Source organism: Taudactylus pleione, unplaced genomic scaffold, assembly GCF_031769625.1.
Source record: "Taudactylus pleione unplaced genomic scaffold, aTauple2 ptg000190l, whole genome shotgun sequence".
Taxonomy (NCBI): domain Eukaryota; kingdom Metazoa; phylum Chordata; class Amphibia; order Anura; family Myobatrachidae; genus Taudactylus; species Taudactylus pleione.
Window position 1 is genome coordinate 3518736 of NW_028284592.1, and position 22521 is coordinate 3541256.

General features: G+C 44.0%; 1 protein-coding gene and 1 pseudogene across 1 annotated transcript in view; one reads left to right on the forward strand and one right to left on the reverse strand.

Moving 5' to 3' along the window:
* RFX3 (regulatory factor X3) overlaps positions 1 to 22521 on the forward strand; it is a 374165-nt gene that overhangs the window by 106620 nt on the left and 245024 nt on the right. Inside the window, exon 2 of the mRNA XM_088476634.1 lies at positions 15676 to 15817. Coding sequence (XP_088332760.1) covers positions 15676 to 15817 — 142 coding nt within the window. The remainder of the gene's footprint in view (positions 1 to 15675; positions 15818 to 22521) is intronic.
* On the reverse strand, positions 1807 to 8425 carry LOC148519351 (alpha/beta hydrolase domain-containing protein 17C-like; annotated as a pseudogene).

The following is a 22521-nucleotide window of genomic DNA, read 5'->3' on the forward strand; positions in this document are numbered from 1 at the left end:
AGCAGACACTATCCATACTGGACTGTGTATACTGTATGAAAGGACTGTACTCTGAAGCTGGGTATATCAGGAGCAGGACATAGCCAAGGAACATCCCAGTGCTGTTCTTATGTTTATTTGGCAGTAAATTATAAAGATTTACAATGCTGTGTGATCGGTGCAATCGCCTTGTTCAATTGGCTGTGTAACAGCAGTCTAAGTGCCAGACACCAAAAATAACAGCATCACTAAATATTAGAACATAATTGGTCATATGTCACTTGCCCTCTTTCCATAGGTAACTACAGAGCTGCAAGAGGCAAGTTGCACTCTCAGTATAAATTCTGGGCCTGATTCAGAGCCGCTCGTAAGCGGCTGCTCGTTCGCACAACTGCGCATGCGTATGGGTCTTAATGCACATGCGCAAACCAGTCATTGCGGTCGGAAATCGAGCGCTCGCAAAACAGCGAGGGGCTGCTAATTTGATTGACAGAATGTACCGTTTGTGGGTGGTAACGGGAAGGTGCTTGAAAACGGGGGAGTGGAGATCCGAACGCAGGCGTGCCTAACGGTAAAAAGGGCGTTTAATGGGAGTGCATAATTAGTAAAGGAGCGTCATCGACAACGTCACTTGGTTGTCTTTTAGCCTGAACTGCTCGTAGTGATTGCGGTAGGAAAAACCTACCACAAGCACTGCGAGCAGTTCAGATGCCTTTCGATGTACCCGATTAATCAAATAAATACCGGAGATGACGTGTGATGCGAACGGCAAAGGGGCGTCTTTACAAAATAGTGAGCGCATTTTTCGAACGCTCGCTCGCTCAGACATAGAGGTGTCAACACACCGCAAAGAGCAAGCGCTCAATTGAAATATCCTGCCCCTTTTTTAGAACGACCGTCCGCAAATAGCATCCGGCTCTGAATCAGGCCCTCTGCTCTTAGACACACAGGCAGCTTAAAGAAGTTGGCACTATTTTCTCTGATATCAACATGATGCTATAACTGCACACTTGCCTACTCTCCCGGGAGTCGTGAGAGACTCACGATTTTTCGGGTAACCCTCTGCACTCCCGAAAGAGTAGGCAGATCTCCTGCATCCCGCCTACTTCCTAGTGAAAGGGGTGGGGCTAAATGACGGGAATCGCGCCTTTTAGCCCCGCCCCTCTTCACTGGCTTTTCCTGTAAATGGGGTGTGGCCTAATGACTGCTATAGTCTGGCCACGCCCCCGAAGCTAATAGCAACTCTCCTCTCCGGGGCTGCTCCCAGGAAGGATTCCTAAAAAGTCGGTAAGTATGTATAACAGACACAGGGAAACGTCAATGTTATGGGGCTCATACATCTGCAATGTATTGTCCCAATTTCCCTTACTGCTAACAGCAGGGTCGGGAATCAGGGAAAATTTACCATGTTGGAAATCCCCGATTCACCGATCCGGATTTAAAAAATTATTGGGTTCTGGGATTTTTAACATGCTGTTTTTCCCCGATCCGCCGATGGATTGTGGATTGGAAGCATAGAGAATTAAGGCAGTAGATGTAAGGCCTGCATTAGTCTATAGCAGTGGTTCTGAACTTCAGTATTCAAGTATACCAAACAAATCATGTTTTAAGGATTTCTGTCTGTGGAAACAGCTCGATAGTTAATGACCCAGCAAAATAGATTAACTCACCTATGCAAGATTAAAGAAATCAACAAAACATTATCTGTTGGTGCTACTTGATGGCTGGGGTGAAACCCTGGCTTACAGTAAGAGCCTTCAATTTTATATCACTGAAATCACATGTACCTGTGGTGCTGGTTGTTTTGGTGAATGACCAGAGCGAGCTTCAGATATTGGGCAGCTCCTCAGAGATAAAGTGCTGGAGTCCCTCTAAGTATTGACGGTAGTTTTCCAAGTCATTGTGCCCTCCTCCTACCACCCAGAGAGGCCACACAGCCTGTGGGCAGCGTTCATCCAGTGCCAGATCATGGGAGAAGTCCACTATCTCATCATCAGTGCCACGGATGATGAGCACAGGACAGGTGACCTTAGCGATTTTGTCAATGCTGCAAAGGACATGGTACAAAGGAATTATACAACAGAAACAACATGTAAAAGGGCCACTAAATATATAGACCGGAAAAATGCAAAAAATGCATCTTGTAACATTCAAAGCTGCTCATGTGGGACAATTAATCTATTGTTGGCAAAGAGGAAAGTGCTGTCTATTGGCCTAATAAGCCAAAACCATGCACAAGATTTCATTTTGTTTTTAGTATACAGTATAAAAATAGTGCAATATTTCCTATAAATAAATAGCCAAGATATATTGGGAATAAAACCTAGTCCCAGAGGTTACTTATCTGGGATCCAGGGTTTAAGTTGTGCTGAAGTTGCCTCAATTTTATACACGTTTCCGCTGCTGCCACGCTGGCTCCTGCAGTTCTACAACTTGCTACCTATCTGATAATACATTGGAGCAGCATCAGTGTAGCAAGTGCACAGACATCGATGGCTTCTCCTTCCCCAGTAATAGTGTCCCCAGTAGTAGTAGCTCCCCCCAGTTATAGTGTCACTAGTAGTAGCAGCCCCCCCAGTAATAGTGTCCCCAGTAGTAGTAGCCCCCCAGTAATAGTGTCCCCAGTAGTAGTAGCCCCCCCAGTAATAGTGTCCCCAGTAGTAGCAGCCCGTCCCAGTAATAGTGTCCCCAGTAGTAGCAGCCCCCCCAAGTGATAGTGTCCCTAGTAGTAGTAGCCCCTCCAAGTGATAGTGTCCCCAGTAGTAGTAGCCCCCCCAAGTGATAGTGTCCCCAGTAGTAGTAGCCCCCCCCATAGTGCAGACACACAAGTTACAAAAATATAAATAAAAAAAATACACTTACCTGAATCCACGCTCCTGCTCAGGCCACCGCTCCCGCCGCCGCCGGTCAGTCCTCCCGGGCTGGCACGCTATGCATTATGGGAGAGACCTCATGACGTCTCTCCCATTACCCACTGCAGGAGCCGGACGGAAGCCCGGCTCTTGCAGTGGGAGCGCACTGACTCTCATTGGCTGCTGATTCACACACATCTCCGCCAGCGCTGTCGGAGGATATGTGTGCAGCAGCAGCCAATGAGAGTCTGTCTGACTCTCATTGGCTGCTGAATAACACACACATCGCTGACGTGCTGGCGGCGATGCGTGTGTTAGCACAGTCTCCTCCTCCTGGCGCTATTGGGCAAATGCTCAGGGGGAGGGAAGGGGCTCAGCTGTGCAACACAGGACCGGCACTGGAAGCCTAGTGCCGGTCCTGTGTAAATGTGTAGCGCTGACCGCACTCACTGCAGACGGCGCTACACTGGCTAACTATGGCGGGCCGGTACCGTGGCCGGCGGCGCCCCCCCCACGCCACCGGTCCCACGGCGCCCAGGGCACGCACCCTGCTCGCCCTGCCCTAGTTGCGCCACTGCCACCAACGACTTGAAAGATATCTGTCAAAGATGTCTTTCAGTGAAGTCATCCTGCCACATCTCTGAACAGGCATAGTTGACAATATCGTGCAAGTTGGCCTGCATGTATTGATGATCATAGATATCGTTATCGTTCATGCGGGAATGGGCATCTTTGGTCGTTCACTGCATAAAAATTAACAATATATCGCTGAACAATATCATTATAATCCATATCGTTCATAGATATCGTACCGTGTGTATGCAGCTTAAGTACTGATATTTCCACTGGTCTATCATTTGTTCAAGCTAAATAACATTAGCGCTCCGTAAAAGCTGGGAACATTCCCATGGCCAACTCTGCCTCCGACTTCTGTGGAAGCTGATATTTGATGGTTGGTCGATTTTTGTTTGATTTTCTATATCAGGGTCTAAATGATACATTTACTAACAGATTATTTTTGACATAATTTTGTAAACAATGTAGAAAATCATCTGTTAGTAAATGTGTGATTTAGGGGTATATTTACTGAAAATAGATTTGGGTCAGTTTTGTGAACCAGGGTCTAAATCACACATTTATTTAGAGATGATTTTTTGACATTGTTTAAAAATTTTTCAAAATCATCTCTTAGTAAATGTGTGCTTTAGACCCTGAAACACAAAACCTACCAAAATCGACTTTTAGTAAATATACCCTCAAGTCCTGCCAAAGTGGCCAAAGGGCCTGATTCAGAGACGCTCGTAAGCGGCCGCTCGTTCGTTCTGAGCGATGTTTGCCCAACTGCGCATGCGTACGGATCGTAATACGCATGCGCGAACCAGTCAGTGCGGCCGAAAATCTTTTGTTCGCTAAATAGCGAATGCCTGCTATTTTGAGTGACAGGAGGAGGCGTATGTGGGTGGTAACAGGGGAAGGTGCTTGAAAACGGGGAGTGGAGATCAGAACGCAGGCATGCTTAAAGGTCAAAACGGGCGTTTTATGGGTGTGCATAATTAATACAGCAGCGTCACTGACCACGTCACTGGGTTATTTTATAGTCAGAACTGCTCGCAAATTTGTGGTAGGAAAAACCAACCACAAGAATAGCGAGCAGTTCATCCGCTGGTCGATGTACTCGATTAATCTAATAAATAGCGGACATGACGTATGATGCGAGCGGCCAGGGGGCGTTTTTATAAAAAAAACGACCGCATGTTTTGTTCGCTCGTTCAGACATAGAGGCGGCAACAGACCGCAAAGAGCGAACGGTTCATTTGAATAGCCACCCCCTTTTTCTGAACGAGCAAGCGCTAATAGCAACCGGCTCTGAATCAGGGCCAAAGTTTAGATAAACAGTAATAATTAGTGCAAGAAGAGAACTTCTGTGTCTGCAATCTAGTTTGTGACAAATGGAAACAAATTCCTCACTGGTTCAAGCTCCGTACACACGGAGCGATCAGACAACGATAATTATATTGTCTGATCGTCCTGCGCCCTCTATGGTGTGCTGGGTGATCTTTATCGATCATCCAGCACACCACCAACAAGCCAACGCCTATAACAACTCACGGTAAACTGGTCAATATCGACCAGGTTGACCTGCATGCACGGGTGATGGACGATATCGCTATCGTCCATACGTACCCGCGCATCGCAGGTCGTTGGTGAGTTGGAAGGTGCCACAAACTGAGTGCTTTGAATGATAACGATATGAACGATATCGTTATCATTCAAATCGTCCAGTTTCATCGTAGTGTGGCTACACAGCTTTAGAATGGAAAGCTTGATTTATACAATGTAATGTTGCACTTGTCCTCAGATAATGGGTGGGGATATTTCAATACATACAAACAGATTGGACCTACACAGCTGGTGTTGGTCTGACAAAGCATACTTCATGGCTGATTCAATTATATGTGAGCTGACCCCAGCAGCGTTTGTTTCTAGCACATACTAAACTCCACAGGTAACCGTCAACATAGTATAAAAACACAGCATTGTCTTATCTGGGGAAGGGATCCCAACAGTAGGTCCTCCGTATGCGGGGAATGCCAACCCGCACCCCTGACATGAGTGGAGAGTGTAATACTACCGCTGCACAGTTGTAGCGAGTGGCAAGGTCGACTGCTACTACAGTCCCAATGCTTTGCCCATACAGGATTATATTTTCTGCATGGACTCCGTATCTGTAGAGATAAAGCAGGCAATGTAGGACAATCTAATTGGATCACTTCATGTTGCAGTTCTTTACAAGATACAATACTTCTAATAGTGTTTACTCTAGCTCCGGCGGCAGGCAGGGCGCCGGAGCTAGAGAGGGCAACCTTGTGCGTGCGCCGAAGAAAAGGGGCCGTGGTCATGAAAAGGGGGCGTGTCTATAAGACGCGTCCCCTTTTCGTCATACTTGGGGGCGTGCCCGGCGCTTACGGACATGCCGGGCAGCCCCCAAGCGCTGCAGAAAGGGAGAATAGATGTTGGGCGCATGCGCCCGGCGTCTATTCTCCGGCGGTGACCGGGTCACAGCATGTTTCTCCACCCGCGAGACACTGCGTCCCGCAGGTGAGAACGGCACCCGCAGGCTGTGAGGGCAGGGCGCTTTTTGCCCTCCTCCTGGAGGGCAGGGTGCTTTTTGCCCTCCAGAAGGAGGGCAGGGCGCCGCGCCCCGCTAAAACAGCCTAGCGGGAACGCTAGAACTTCTATATAAACCTTTATATCTGAACTAGATAAGTGAATGGGTCACTTATAAGAACCTGCAAGTGATAAATACAAGACTACATAGGTTATGCACATTTACCTAGTTACAGCCAGCAAGGACATCTAGGAGCTAGGGTCAGCGTGCACCCATTCACATCTGGAGGAAAACTCCCAAACGTTGGGTGCCAGCATACAGAGTTACCCTGGGTCCTGGGTCCTCAGGTGTAGCAGTACACATCCACTTTAATTCTGCACTCATAGGTGTTGCTAAAGTGGACATGTACTGCTACACCTGGGAGGCGTGTCATAAAACTGACTTACATCCAAATGTAAATGAGCCCCAAAGCAGCTAGTAATATCTACTAATTGATGAAAACGGGAAGCAGTCGGGAAGCCGATGGACGGAATCCCGATCGTCGGCTTCCTCGACTGTCTAATCCCGGCAAGGGTTAAATGACAGGTGTCGAAATCCCGACGCCTGTCATTTTCCCTACTCCGGGAGCCCGACACCTGGCTTACCGATCGAAGGTAAGCCGTGCGCAGGGCGCGGACAGCCGCGGGTGGGGGAGGGTTAGGTATAGGGTTCCCGGGGGGGACTTAAGGTTAGGCCCCCCCGGGGACTTAGGTTTAGGCGGCGGGGAAGGGAGGGGTTAGGTTTAGGCACTTAGAGGGGGTATTAGGGTTAGGCACCCCTAAGGGAGGGTTAGGAGTAAAATGAGGTTAGCAAATACTTACCTAGGACAATCGGGATTTTCACCCCTACCGGGGTCACGCTGTCGGGATTTGATCCGCCGGCCATGCGGCCAACGGTAAATCATACTGAATCAGATGAAAACACACTGATACTTTTCAGGGCTTGCTCATGTATTGTGTTTTACAAGGGGTTCCATATAACTGTCCACGAGAAACCTTATATGAAAATGCATGTAGCCATAGGGATCATTGTGTCTTATAACCAATGCAGGGAGATGGCACTGATTATACCATTTTAATGTATATATCTCTGATTTCTTTTTTCCCCCTGAAGTATATAACAGCTACATAATGGAGATAAGGTGCAATCAGGGAGGTTACAAGACTCTTCAGGGAGTCAGGGAGATTCCTGCTATTTCAGGGAGTCTCCCTGACAATCAGAGAGACTAGGCAAGTATGTCCTGGAGTTTGTCTAGCCCGGATTAACCAGCAACATGGAGCGCAGAAAATATAATGGGGCAGGGTCTGCATGGGATTATGGGCCTGATTCAGACCCGGTCGCTAAACTGCGCTCGCTCACTAGGGGCGATTATAGCACATCTGCGCATGCTTCAAAGTACGCATGAGCAAACCAGGTAAGGAGAGGAAAACATCTCAGTAATACAGGGCTTGGCAGGAGCGCATAACCTGGCCACAGCTACTTCTGGCCATATTTTCCACATAATGGCAAATGTTTGCTGACTGAGGAAACCAATACTGTGTATTTGTCTGAAGACCCTATAAATGGTGTAAGACCACACATCTTATCATAATAGTCTGGAAAAGTAGGAAAGTATATTTTGTGGTATATTTCCTGGCCTGTACACATTGTGTTACTGGAAATCGATTTCCTTTTGTGACTGTATTTACCTTATATCAGGGCTGCACAAAACCCACCCACAGCCCGGATCCAGGCGTCCTGGGGATTTGAGCCATAACCCCTTTATACTGCTAGATAGAAGGGGGAGCCCAATGATGCAACATTTTCTTACAATACAATACATATAGCGCTTCACATTAGGCAGGAGAGGAGAGGAAAATGTCACCATCTGCTTCTACAGTAGTTACACCCTTTGGCTAAGACACTATAATGCCAGCACTAGTATGCCCACTGTCTATATAAGCAGACCCCAATACACCAATTACATTTATATAAGTAGTTTATGTGTAAGTGGAGTATATAGACTAATAAGAGCACAATACACAGCATATGAACTCACTCCATGTAGCAAATATACACATGTGCCTCTAGTGTAGCATATCCTCCACATATGTACAGGACACCCATACAACACCCTTGGGACTGGAGAAGACCATAATATATTCCATCCATACATACTGGGTCCTAAGGGTATGCCAGGCAGAATCGATGTCCGCATATAGGTTCTTCTCACTCAGTTTGCCACTGCTCACCCCATAGCCAGAGTAGTCGTATGAGAATATATTGCAGTTGATCTTGGAGTCCAGGACAATGTAGCGGCTGCACATCTGGCCTAGGTCAACGGCATTGGCATGAGAGAAGAGCACTGTGTACCGGCTCATGGGGCACAACGGACATACATGCAGCCCAGGCTGTTCCCCTGCTTGGTGGTGCAGTGGAACACATCGATCATATCATAACGGTCCATATAACTGAGTCAGTGTCAATTGTATTACAATTCAACACAGAGCCGTAACTAGACTTTTTGGTGCCCTGTGCCAGAAAGAGCATTGACGCCCCCCTCATTATTCAAAGGGACATAATGCACCCAAAAAAGGGCCATGGCTTCATGGGGAAGGGCCAGGAAAGAGATAGGAGAGGCCAGGAGATGCTGAGGATGAAATAAGAGGAAGCTACAAGCAAGAATGATAATAAACAGAAATTTGACAGGCCCAAACAGCGCCCCCTGACCTGTGGTGCCCTGTGCGATGGCACCGGTCACACTACCCTAGCTATGGCCCTGATTCAACATTACTCAGGAAATTTACAATGATCTATTCGGCTTATTAACTATAGAATCCACTTATAGTGCTCAACCTTGAATTTATCTATAATAGTACAAAAAGACACGTTAGTCAGACAATGCTTACACAGGTTTTCATATCCACTTTGCTGCACTTTATTCCAGGATGGCAAAGACAGCAACATGTTCACATCCAGCAGTTTCAAAAGAATACGCTGCGATCAGTTGTAGTCAAATTCAAATAGGGGAGCCACACCAACTGCTAGTGAGTCCTGGCCGGTGATGTTTGGCAGTGTTTGGGGTGGCAGTTGGTGTGGATCCCCTATCTGAATTTTGGACTGCGCTGCAGCCCCACATCTGGAGCCACCACTGAGTGTGATCCTGTCATTGACTATACATCGATCACCTATCTAGTGGCCGAGCAATTAGTACAGTGTCTGTTACCCTGCCCCCTATTTATCCTCCTCCCAAGCACTAATTAACAAACACCACAAAAATACAATTGCCCCATGTCCTCTACCAATGTGTATTTGCCCTGTGTGAAGGGAAGTATAATGCTCCTTTCACACATACATAAAAAGCCCGTATGTTGCTTGTTAACACACATCGACCATCGATATGGGTATGTGTGAAAAGATACAACCCAGGACAAAGTCTTTACCAGGTTCGGGCTGTGACCTAGGAATTTGCCGGGTTGATAGACCTGGCAATTTCCAAGATCTTAAGTCTGAAAGAGGTATTGGTCAGCCCCCTGTGTTTGCATGCAAGGGCGTAATTAAAACTTTGTGGGCCACATAGCAAGATCTTAAAAGGGCCCCCAGTGGTAAAAAAACCCCATACATTTGCCCCCACACAGAGTCCATTCAGGTTATACCACGCAGTAGTACCCCTTATAAACATTATGCAATGCAGCAGTAGTGCCCCTTATACATTATGCCACACAGCAATGCCCCTTACACATTATACCACACAGTAATGCCCTTTACAGATTATGCCACCTAGTAGTAGTGCCCCATATAACACATTATTCCACACAATAGTGCCCCTTACATGATTTTGCCACACAGTATTGTCCTTTACATATTATGCCCCTCCCAGCAACTCACCTCCTCGTGTCCCCCTAGCAGCCTCTCGCCTCTTTGTGCCATCAGCAGCCAACAGGTGTGGATTTGGTGCTGGGCCGCCAGCTAATTACAACTGGTGCACTGGCATGCAGTGGCAGAAATGGACAGACAGCGCTGCCACAATTTGAATCTAGTTCCGGTCACAAGCCAATCGTAGCTTGCGGGCCAGCAGCCAATCAGAAGCTGCCACTGCCGATTGGCTGCCGGTCGGGGAGCTCTGATTGCCTCGCGACCGCGTCTCTCTCTCTCCATGCCTGCCTGCTGGTGCGCCAGCTGTAATCAGCTGGCTGGCCGGCACTAAATCAACACCACTGACAGCCTGGCCCCCCTTTATGGCCCTTACTGGACAGGTCACCTTGTGTGTGTGACTGGGTGCAGGGGGAGTGGCAGGCACCATAGCAGCCACACCCCTTGCACCCACAGTAGTTACGCCACGGTTTGCATGCATGTTAGCAAACAGTTGGGTCCTTTTCAGGATCAATGGAATGGGGTTATAGGCATGGATAATGTTAACGAATAAAAGCTGCAAGTGTACTTCTGGGTCCAGTCTTCAACCCAGGTAAAAATATACCCCATAAAGGCTAAATTTAACTTTTTGGATTTAACATTTTGAGAAGTAATTCCCCACCCCACACATGATTTCCCTTATCCAGGGCTGCATTGATTTTTGGGCTCAGATGCTGGGGGTGGGGGGTGGGGTGGCTTCTGGTGGGCTATGCCTCCTCATTATACAAATGTGTCCTCATACACTTCTTTTTCTTAAAATTTTGCGTCTTATGCGTATTGCAGATGCAACAAAACACCACTCACTGTGTACTACAGATTCTGGGCTGTGACCATAACTGCACAGGAACTAGTAGAACCTTGTATACAGATTCAGACTCCGTTGCACACAGATGTACAAATGTTACACATAAAATTGGTCAGTGAAATCTAGCAAAGTAGTTTTGTGTCGCTTGCAGTTTTATATATCCGAATAAGGTGCACATTTGTGTAAGAAAGACGTTTGGCGTGGCTGAGTCACCCAGGATCTGGTGTGCCGAGACGGGATGTTTGCACGACTGAAGCCACAGAGTATGAGGACACACCTGTATCATAATTGCCAAATCTCCCTGATTGTCAGGAGACTCCCTGATTGCACCTTAACCCTATTATACAGCTATTTATATATTCAGTGTATATATATATATATATATATATATATAAACAGTGATATATACATTCAAGTGGGATCATTAGTATCATTTACCTGCCTTGGTTATAAGGCACAATGATCCCTATGGCTACATGCATTTTCTGAAAAGTATCAGTGTGTTATCATAAAAAAATAGATCTTACTAACTGCTTTGCGGCTCGTTTACATTTGGATGTAAGGCAATTTTATGACACGCCTTAAATGTGTAGCAGTACACGTCCACTTTACTGCAGTGCTCATAGGTGTCGCTTTCACAATCTCCCTGAAATGCTCTTAGAAAAGTAGGCAAGTATGACCTGTATGCATTTATTATTGTGCAGGCTAGGAGCCTTAATTGTGGCATCACATGGGGGCATGATTACCCCTGCATGCCTGGGCACAGGTAACCTGTGCCTGCAGAATCCTTGTTATTCCTATCCTTATCTGAATTTTAATGGACCCTACTCTGTAGTCTGCTGTTCAAACTCCCAATTCCAGCAGTTACAGTATCATACTGGTGCCCCCATTTACTAACAAGTTTTATCACCAAAATGAGTGATAAATGTCACTGTGTAATGGTGTTCCAGCCAATCAGCTCCCAACTGTCATTTTTTTTTAACAGTTGACAGTGGGAGCTGATTGGCTGGAACACCATTACACAGTGACATTTATCACTCATTTTGGTGATAAAACTTGTTAGTAAATGAGGCCCATTTAGGGATGCATTTACAATTCTGACAGCAGGGATCCCCGCATTCAGAATGCTGATTGCGGAATCCCGACACTATTCAGAATACCGGCGCCGGCATCCCAACCGCCGGGATCCTGAAGGTAAGTAGCGGGGTTGGGGGAGGGTTAGGGTTAGTCATGGGGGAGGGATAGGTTAGGGTTACTTACCTAGAGTTGTCGGGATTGTAGCCTGGTCGGGATGCCGACGTTGCAATTCTGACCGCTGGACTCCCAAGCGCCAGCATCCTGTACCCATCCCCACAGGGACAACAGCATCAGCAGTGGTGAGCCGTGTGAGCATGAGATGGGACTGACAAAATAGAGCTCCACCTGCAAATCAGTCCCTCCATAGCGGGGTCCCAATTTCATCATGAACCGTAACCACACAGGGCTGGGAATACCAGGAAACAGACTACCACAATCTAGGTAATGATAAACAAGCGGCCTGGACGATTGATTACTTTTCCAAATGTTAATTTCAAAGGTGGAATTAGGCATTCATTTCTCATTAGAGACTGTAAATGTGTTTTTGTAATTTGATATGCCGCATCTGAATGATGCAGTGCCAAACAGTGGGGATAATAGAAATAAATATAAAATCTACAATGACCTTTTCTTGCAGCATATTTTTATTCAAAAACTCAGAAATGCATTTTATCAGGAAGCAGTTAAAACTTTTTGTGTGAGAGAAACAAATAATTGTAAGAAAGTTGTCTAATACCTTAAACAATTATCCCCAGAGGCGCAGAGAGGTGGTGGGAGTGTGTACAATTACCCTGGCCTGTTGCTGAGGAGGACAAATGACCCCCCTTGCAGCTCCCGGTGCCATTTTCTCGCTTTCTGCATAGTATCTTGTATTGTTTTTTTCCCGGATGGGGTGTGACTACATTTCCTGAATTTGGCCATGTCCCCTCCTGTACCCGAGCCCCACGGCTGTCTCAACAAAAGTGTGTTTGTGACATCTCATACAAGACTTATCTGTGTTTAAAAAAAAAAAAATGAAAATAGTTAATAGTCTTGTCAGTCGTATTGCAAGGCAATGACTGGTTCCTTGTTGCTTATTCTTTTTTAGGATGGCCACGGACTGTATTATTCTTTCTAATATTACCTGGGACGGGGGCTGTCTTGCAAATTTTAGCCTGGAGGGCATGCAAATAAAAAAAAGGGCTGATATATAAAAGGGCATGACCACCGTGCACGTGGAGAGTTTATCACTTTAGGACCGTATTCAATTAGCGGCGAAAAGCCGTTTTCATCGAAAAAGTTTCGCCGATGATGTCATTTCACTAGCGGAAACTTATCCCCGTATTCAATTGTGGCGACTTTTCGGCGGTGCGAAAATGCAATGCAATGTACCCAGCGGAAAAGTTTTGCCTATGAATAGCTGTCGGAAAAAAGTGCAGATTTGTGGTTTTGGGGTGCAAAGGTGGCAGAAACCACCCTGCACCCTTAGGACAGGTCCCCAAAGTAAACTGCATAAAAAAATCCCCCCCAAAAATAAAGAACACCCCAAAAATTACTTTGAAAAGGGGGCGAAAAAGTACAAAGTTGGGATACAAACTTAAAAACTAGTGAAATAGACTTGGGGGGGGGGGGGGGCTGCAAGTATTGCGGAGGTTTTTTTATTGCAGGTGCTTGCTGACGCTTTTTAAGACCTCAATTTTGCAATTTTAAACCATACTTGCACCCATGTTCATGTACCCCAAATTTGCTGGGTCTAGTTATTTCCACAAAAAAAACCCCGCTAAATGCTATTCTTCACCACTTGTGCAAAGACGCTATTTAGCAGGTAATGAGAGCATTTAAGTACCCCAAATAGCTTCAGCAGGGCTATTCGGGGGCAGCTACCATGATCCCCAATGTTAGTGCATCTTTTGGGGGGTGTCAGGCTGATTTTCCCAAATCTGACAGCACTTTTTGCCTGTTTGAGTTTTGCCAGGATGCGTTTTTAGCGTCCTTCTTAATTGAATACGGGGACGTGCGAGATACTTTTCCGCATGCAAAACAAGCAATGACGGCAGAAACTCCGGCATGCGAAAATTCTGGGACTTTTTGCAACTAATTGAATACGGGCCTTAGACTCTCCACATGACTGTCCCTTACCCTGGGCACTCCTGGCTACTCGCATGACTTTCCCTGTCCCTCCCTGGCTACTCACATGACTCTCCCTGTCCCTGGCTACTCACTGAGGGCCTAATTCAGAACTGGACGCAATGCCGATGTTTGCGCAGTTGAGCTTTTTTTATTCCGTATGAGTTACACTATAAATGCACCAAGTTTCATTACTGACGGCACTCGCAGTGTGGACTTGGATGCAGTTTGATTGACAGATAGTTAGCGTGTGTGGGAGTTAATGGTGGTGGGTACAAACGAAATCCTAACTTGGAGGGATGGTTTTCCAAAATCGTGACTATGCCACCAGAATCGGGACAGTTGACTCTCCTTCTTTCTTCTGCCTGTTCTTAAATTTTTTACAACCTGATGCTGCTTCTGGTAGAAGGATCCTGCAGTGTTGGGACCCTGCTTGGAATAAGGATAGGTGAATTAAATGTGGAGAGCCTCGCAGTAGACTTTCTTGTACTCTCCCCAACTAAGCAAACCAACATTAATAAAATAGCACCTATATTTAATATGGTCTCCCTCCCAGCAACCAACACCAACATAAAATTACTATCCACATTTAATTAATGTTCCAATTTTCCCTCAAACAGACCCAACTTGAGGCTCCCCTCTCCTGCACGCGGCTGCAGTGCCCCACTCATGGTCCCCTTCCCCTGCTCATGTTCCCCATCCCCATCATCTTGTAGCTGTATGACACACACACACACAAATTATTACAAATTAATTAATTTCAAAATGTCTGCCGGATGTCAACCCAAACACTGAATAAGGGTTCGGATCTGGTTCCCCTCCAGCCCACCCCTGGGCAGGAACTACCTGCAGGAAAGGAAGCTTAGATCTACACACAGATAAAGAGAAACTGTGATATCCAACACTACACACAAGCTTTTTCCAACTCCTCTTTGAGGACAGTATAATATTTAGTACATGTTGAGGCTCCCATATCCAAAATGCTCAGGACCAGAAGTATTTTGGATGTCGGATTTTTCTGTATTTTAAAATAATTGCATACCATAGTGAGATTTCTTGATGATGGGACCCAAGTCTAAACATAGAATGCATTTGTTGCATATACACCTTATACGCATAACCTGAAGTTTATATTGAACTGAATATTTATACAATATTTTTAATAATTTTGTGCATCAAACAAAATCTGGTTAAATACACAAAAATGTATTTATGTTTCATATACAGCTTTATACACACATGCTGAAGATAATTTTATACAATATTTTTTATAACTTTGTGCACTACACAAAGTTTGCGTACATTAAAACATCAGAAGGCAAAGGTGTCACTATATCAGTCACGCTCAAAAAAATTCCGTATTTTGTCAAATTTGGATAAGGGAGACTTAACCTGTACAGAGTAGAACAGCCTTTAAATGGATAATGTTTATTACATATTTACAGTATACTATGTGTCAAAGTAAAAATTAATAGATATAGAGTAGATCAGTAATAGTGGCCCTGACAACAAAGGACAGTTGTAAGTATCCTATTGATGTTTGGGCTGGTTTTTCATAGATGAAGAGTTTATGTTCCAATTGGAGTTTAAGGCCTGTAGAGTAGCAATGGTGACACCAGTAGTATGCGTAAGTACTGTATATTACTAATTTTATTTGGTCTGCTGAGTCTTTAAAATATCACTGTAGAATTATCATTGTTGGAATAATGTAAACTGCTAAAATTATAATAATAATAATTTTATTTTAATATATACTTGTCTCTGTGTTTGCGTGTTGCCGTTAGTGACTCCTCTCCATACAACTCTGGCACTTTTAGATGCGGCTGAAAAACAATCTAGATGAAGTTACAGCAGCAGGAACATGCCAAGACCATGCCATCGAGACTCACAGAAACTGGATGCAGCATGGAGGTGACATGTTCATTTTGAGAAAAGGGTTGGAAGGATGTGAAGTGGGGAGTAAGTGGTTTGCTGGTTATATTATACCAATGACAATGTTTAAGAGGCCTAATCTATTAGACCTATGACTAGGTAGATTACATAGGAAGGTGTCTCCAGTCACTACCAGACTTTGGTCAATTATTGTGGAATATATTTCTGTTTCTTGTAGCACACAGAAGCTATTTTTTTTTCTTTGGTCATGCATCATCACCACACACAGAAGAATCAACATTTGCTAATCTAAATAAGAAAATTAGATTCAGAATTTCACTAAATGCTTCATTGATAGTCAATATAGATTGATATAATTACTCGTATAGAATAACTATATAATACTAATTAAACACACTTCCTTTTATGTTGCACATGCTATGAACTGTGTAACTCCCGATTATCCTGCTGTTTGTCCTATTTTTGCACCACTGACTTTAACAGCAGCTAAAGCACACCAATCCCCAATAAACAGAGACATCAGACTTGTTTCCTGCACCAGACCATTCACCCAGCGGTTGTATTGCTAGAGGATTGCACACATGAAAATGACAGAAGAGGGGACTAGCAGCGAGTTAAATAATGACAGTAAATTATATGTGTTAAAAACAAGAAGTAAAAAGTGTCACACTTTTTGTAGTTTGTAATGATGGCTATTGCATTTAATATGTGTGTTGTTAGACGTTGTATAAATGCAAATGTAAAAAAAAAAATTGTTGCTTTTAAACTACTTTATCATAACATAATTAGAAATTAGTACATTTTAGGCAATTTAGGGGCTGATTCATACCATGCTTGCCTACTCTCCCGGAATGACCGTGAGGCTCCCGAAAATCATGTGGCACTCCCGACCACCCAGAAAAGTAGTAAAGTCTCTTGCATGTATCTGCATGCGAAATGTAACATAATGTTTTGCATGCAGATGCACACGTAGACGCACACAGAACATAGGCACAGAACATATTGTAATCAGCTGTGTGAATAAGACGCATTTGAAGGTAAAAAGTCTCCCCAAAATACGCTTGGCGCTACCAAGTCACACCACACGGCATGGCTCGACTAGAAGGGCTGTTTAATGCGCAAGGGGGCTAGATGTATGTGGACTCATCTGTGTTTGTGGCGTGGTGTGTGGCGCGCCATACGTGGCATGAGAGATAGCGCTGTGATGCCACGTTATAGCTGGGCACATCAGTATGTATATATATATATATGTATATATGTGTTTATATACAGTCAGGTGCATAAATATTGGGACATTGACAGAATTTTCATATTTTGGCCTCTATTCACCACCACAATGGCTTTGAAATGAAACAAACAAGATGTGCTTTAACTGCAGACTTTCAGATATAATTTGAGGGTAATTACATCCAAATCAGGTGAACGGTGTAGGAATTACGGTTTCTATATGTGCCTCCCACTTTTTAAGGGGCCAAAAGTAATGGGACAAACTAAACAATCCAAAATCTAACTTTCACTTTTTAATACTTTGTTGCAAATCCTTTGCCGGCAATTACAGCCTGAAGTCTGGAACGCTTAGGGGTTTCATCCCTGGTGATGCTCTACTAGGCCTCTACTGCAAATGTCTTCAGTTCCTGCTTGTTCTTGGGGCATTTTCCCTTCAGTTTTGTCTTCATCAAGCGAAATGCATGCTCAATCGGATTCAGGTCAGGGGATTGACTTGACCATTGCATAACATTCCACTTTTTAGCCTTAAAAAACTATTTGGTTGCTTTTGCAGTATGCTTCGCAGTATGCAATATGCTTCGGGTCATTGTCCATCTGCACTGTGAAGCGCTGTCCAATGAGTTCTGAAGCATTTGACTGAATATGAGCATATAATATTGCCCGAAACACTTCAGAATTCATTAAATACAAGGGACGCAGTTCCATTGGCAGCCATACATGCCCACGCCATGACACTACCACCACCATGCTTCACTGATGAGGTGGTATGTTTTGGATCATGAGCAGTTCCTTTACTTCTCCATACTCTTCTCTTCCCATCACTCTGGTACAAGTTGATCTTTGTCTCATCTGTCCATAGGATGTTGTTCCAGAACTGTAATGGCTTTTTTAGATGTTGTTTGGCAAACTCTAATCTGGGCTTCCTATTTTTGTGGCTCTCCAATGGTTTACATCTTGTGGTGAACCCTCTATATTCACTTTTGTGAAGTATTCTCATGATTGTTGACTTTGACACATATACACCTACCTCCTGGAGAGTGTTCTTGATTTGGCCAACTGTTGTGAAGGGGTTTTTCTTCACCAGGGAAATAATTCTTCTGTAATCCACCACCGTTGTTTTCCGTGGTCTTCCGGGTCTTTTGGTGTTGCTGAGCTCTCCGGTGCATTCTTTCTTTTTAAGAATGTTCCAAACAGTTGATTTGGCCACACCTAATGTTTTTGCTATCTCTCTGATGGGTTTGTTTTGATTTTTCAGCCTAATGATGGCTTGCTTCACTGATAGTGGCAACTCTTTGAATCTCATATTGAGAGTCGACAGCAACTGATTCCAAATGCAAATGTTACACCTAGAATCAACTCCAGACCTTTTACCTGCTTAATTGATAATGAAATAATGAGGGAATAGCCCACAACTATCCATGAAATAGCTTTTGAGTTGACAGTCCCATTACTTTTGGCCCCTTAAAAAGTGGGAGGCACATATAGAAACCGTTGTAATTCCTTCACCGTTCACCTGATTTGGATGGGATTACCCTCAAATTAAATCTGAAAGTCTGCAGTTAAAGCACATCTTGTTTGTTCATTTCAAAGCCATTGTGGTGGTGAATAGAGGCCAAAATATGAAAATTCTGTCAATGTCCCAATATTTATGCACCTGACTATGTATGTATGTATGTGTATATATATATATATATATACGATATATATATATATTTTGCCAGAGGAGATGAACAATGCTCAACTCCACAGCTATATACTGACTGGCAGCGGTAAGCGGAAACTTTACATTTTGTAACATTTTGCCAAGTCCAGGTACTTTCTTTGTATATGTGACTTATCATTGGTTGGTCATATACAATTATACTACACTGAAAGCCTGGAATTTATAAATAGAACCCGAAAACCTTTGCTAGAACATCTGATCTCCAGTCATTTTTTTACTATTTGAAAAATTACACTTTCTAAAATACCCATTTACTAGTTGACTGTTTAATGTTCTTCTGCTGTTCTATAACTATTACACTTCACATTTCTATTTATAATAGCACCATGTGCATGTAAATTAAATGCTTAATTGTTCAAGTATTCATAGTAATGGAATTTTGTATTTAAAGGAATATATTGTTTCTTTATATTTTTATAATTCAACTGAAAGTGAGTTTCCATGGTAATCATATGTGATGCACTTAAATGAATTAAAAGAAAGAGTAAAAAAATATTTTGAACATGTTGTAACTAAAAAGGGAACTACTTTTTGTTAAATATTATTTCCCATAATTTAAAGTTTTTTTTTTTTTTTTAAAGAGAAGTAATTCCGAACTACAAAATATTTCATATTCTTATAATAATGATGGATAATAACAATCGATAGTCATGGTCTAATAATTAAAAAGGATGCACACAGTGTGAAAAACAACAAAGGAGAGGCAAATTTTAGAAGAAAGCAGGGAATTACAGAGTAACCTTCTTAGTGGGGCTCATGGTCTTGTTAAGGTTACATTCAGCATTACCATGTAGGAACCATAACACACACTCGGCTTGACTCAATGCAAATGTCCATACGGGGTGGTGCAAAAATTCTGGGCACCCTAGGCAAAGATTCAGCCTTCCGCCCCTGCTTCCCCCAATACACTCTTTCCAACTTCTACCTTAAATTTAACCTGCATACATTTGACCAAGCGCATGATCAATTAGCAAAACTATGGCAGGACATCCTGGGATGTGTTGTTTTTTCAAAAGCTGGGAGGGGTATTTATTACCCACCCATGCTGTAGATAGTAATATGCCACACAAAAGTACCTCCAAAACATAATATCTCACATAACTGTGCCCCAATTCATAAATATGCCACACATCAGTGTTCCAAAAATGTATCATGCCACAGATCAGTTGTCCTAATACATAGTTATGTCACACATCAGCTCACCCAATACATAATATGCCACACAGCAGTGTCCCCAATACATAATTATGTCACTCATCAGTGCCCAATACATAACTTTGCCACACATCAGTGTCCAAAAGCAGAATTATACCACAGATCAGTGCCCCAATACATAATTATGCTGCACATCTGCGCACCCAATGCATAAGTATGCATTCATCAGTGTCCCAATACATATTATGCCACACAGCAGTGTCCCAATACACAATACATAATATGCTACAGATCAGTTTCCCAATACTTAATTATGCCACACAAGTGTCCCCAATAAATAATTATTCACACATCAGTGTCCTAATTCATATTTATGCCACTCATCAATGTCCTAATACATAATATGCCACAGATCAGTGTCCCAATACATAATTATGCCACACTTCAGTGTCTTCTATTCATTAATTATTACAAGTAAATGCATGCGTTTACCTCAGACGAGGTTGACACAGAGGTCGACAAAGGCTGTGAATTCATGTTGGCCATGGAGTCAGTCCGCCCCGCGGCAGGAGGAGGTTTGGAGGCTTATTAGGATCGCAGCCGCAGCTTTCATTTGCTAGGGTACGGATATCAGAGAGATCCATAATTTTGTGCTCAGCAGCGCCAAACCCCAAATCCCGGTGCCCTAGGAAGCGACCTAATGTAAGCACCAGTCCAGTGTCCATGCTTAAAAATTATATATGTGACAGTATACCATACAGTTTTTTAATGCTTCCAGACTGCCCAGATGCAAAAAATGGTTCTATATCGGCCTACCATATATTGTTATTTACACTACTGTAATATATCAGTAAAGATAATTTGATCCAAGCACTTTCCTAATATCAGAACAGAGCTCAGAGTTGGCTCTTTATTAGAGACTAGCTGAAGTACCCGGTTCATAATTCAAATAGACGGCCGCACTTCATATAATATAGCAGCATATTTAATCAAATATTCTAAGCTAGCGGGGTTGTTCCACAAGTGGCTAGAGCATACTCTCCAACTGTCCCAATTTTTACAAAACAGTCATGCTTTTCAGGCACTTCCCCAACATGTATGTAATACTGTTGTACACTACTGATGTTGCTTTTCTGAAATTATTTCACCCACGGGCGTAACTATAATGGGTGCAGGGCACACGGGCTCCTGGGTCCAGGGGGGCCCATACCACACACCCTGCACCCATATTTTTTAATACTTACCACTCTGCCTCTGGAGTCCCACGTGGCAAAACCAGCCTCCACTACAAATTATTCTGGTCCTAGCACTACAAGAGGGGCAGGGTGCATTTTTCCATCTGCAAAATGGTTAATAAGTTTTATTATGTGATGTCGTCCAAATCCATCCAGTGGAAGGCCCAAAACAGGCTCCCTGGGTCAAAGTTCTGGCCATGACTCTCCGCCATGAGGTCCACCCAGGCATCCTAGACCTATTGCCACCCATCTTTGAAAATGTCATCCAAATCCATCCAGTGAAAGGCGCAGAACAGGCTTCCCGGGTCAAAGTTCTGCCCAGCATACACCAACAGGAGGTCCGACCCCCTAGTTACCACTCTGAAGTTTTCATCTAAATCCATTCAGTGTAAGGTTCAAAGCAGTCTGACCCAGGGAGTCTGTTTGGACCCGGGGAAAGTTCTGCTCGGCGCACACTGCCCTGAGGTCTGTCTAGGACCCCAACCACTCCATTAGGCATCCCAGATCAATTTCCACCCCTTTGTGAAGTTTCCATCCAAATCTATATAGTGGAAGGACCAGAAAAGGTTACCCAGGTCAACGTTCTGCCCAGCATACACCAACGGGATGTCCGACTGGGACCTCAAACCCCTAGTATGTCTTCCAGGATCCAATGTTGCCACTCTGTGAAGTTTTCATCCAAATCCATCCTGTTGAAGCTTCAAAACAGGCTCCCTGGGTCAAAGTTCTGCCCAACACACTCTGCTGTGAGATCCAAACGGGACTCCAACCACTCAATTAGGCATCCCAGACCAATTGCCACACCTCTGTGAAGTTTTCATCCAAATCCATCCAGTGTAAGGTCAAAAACAGGCTACCCGGGTCAAAGTTTTTCCCAGCGTACACCAATGGGAGGTCCGACCACAACCTCTACCTAGTATGTCTTCTGGGATCCAATGTTACCACTCTGTGAAGTTTTTGTCCAAATCCATCAAGTGGAAGGCTCAGAACAGGCTCCCTGGGTAATATTTCTGCCCAGCGTACACCAATAGGAGGTCTACCTGGGACCCTAAGCCCCCTATCACCTGACCGGGATCCAATTTAACCACCTCGCTTTGGTTTAATCCCAATCGGTGCAGGAGTGTCCGAATACATAACCGGACAAACAGACAGACCAATGAATTTTATAAATAAGTTGCTCTGTCGCTTTGTCATTTTGTGGTCTAATACAGTCAGGTGCATAAATATTGGGACATTGACAGAATTTTCATATTTTGGTCTCTATTCACCACCACAATGGCTTTGAAATGAAACAAACAAGATGTGCTTTAACTGCAGACTTTCAGATTTAATTTGAAGGTAATTACATCCAAATCAGGTGAACGGTGTAGGAATTACAACGGTTTCTATATGTGCCTCCCACTTTTTAAGGGGCCAAAAGTAATGGGACT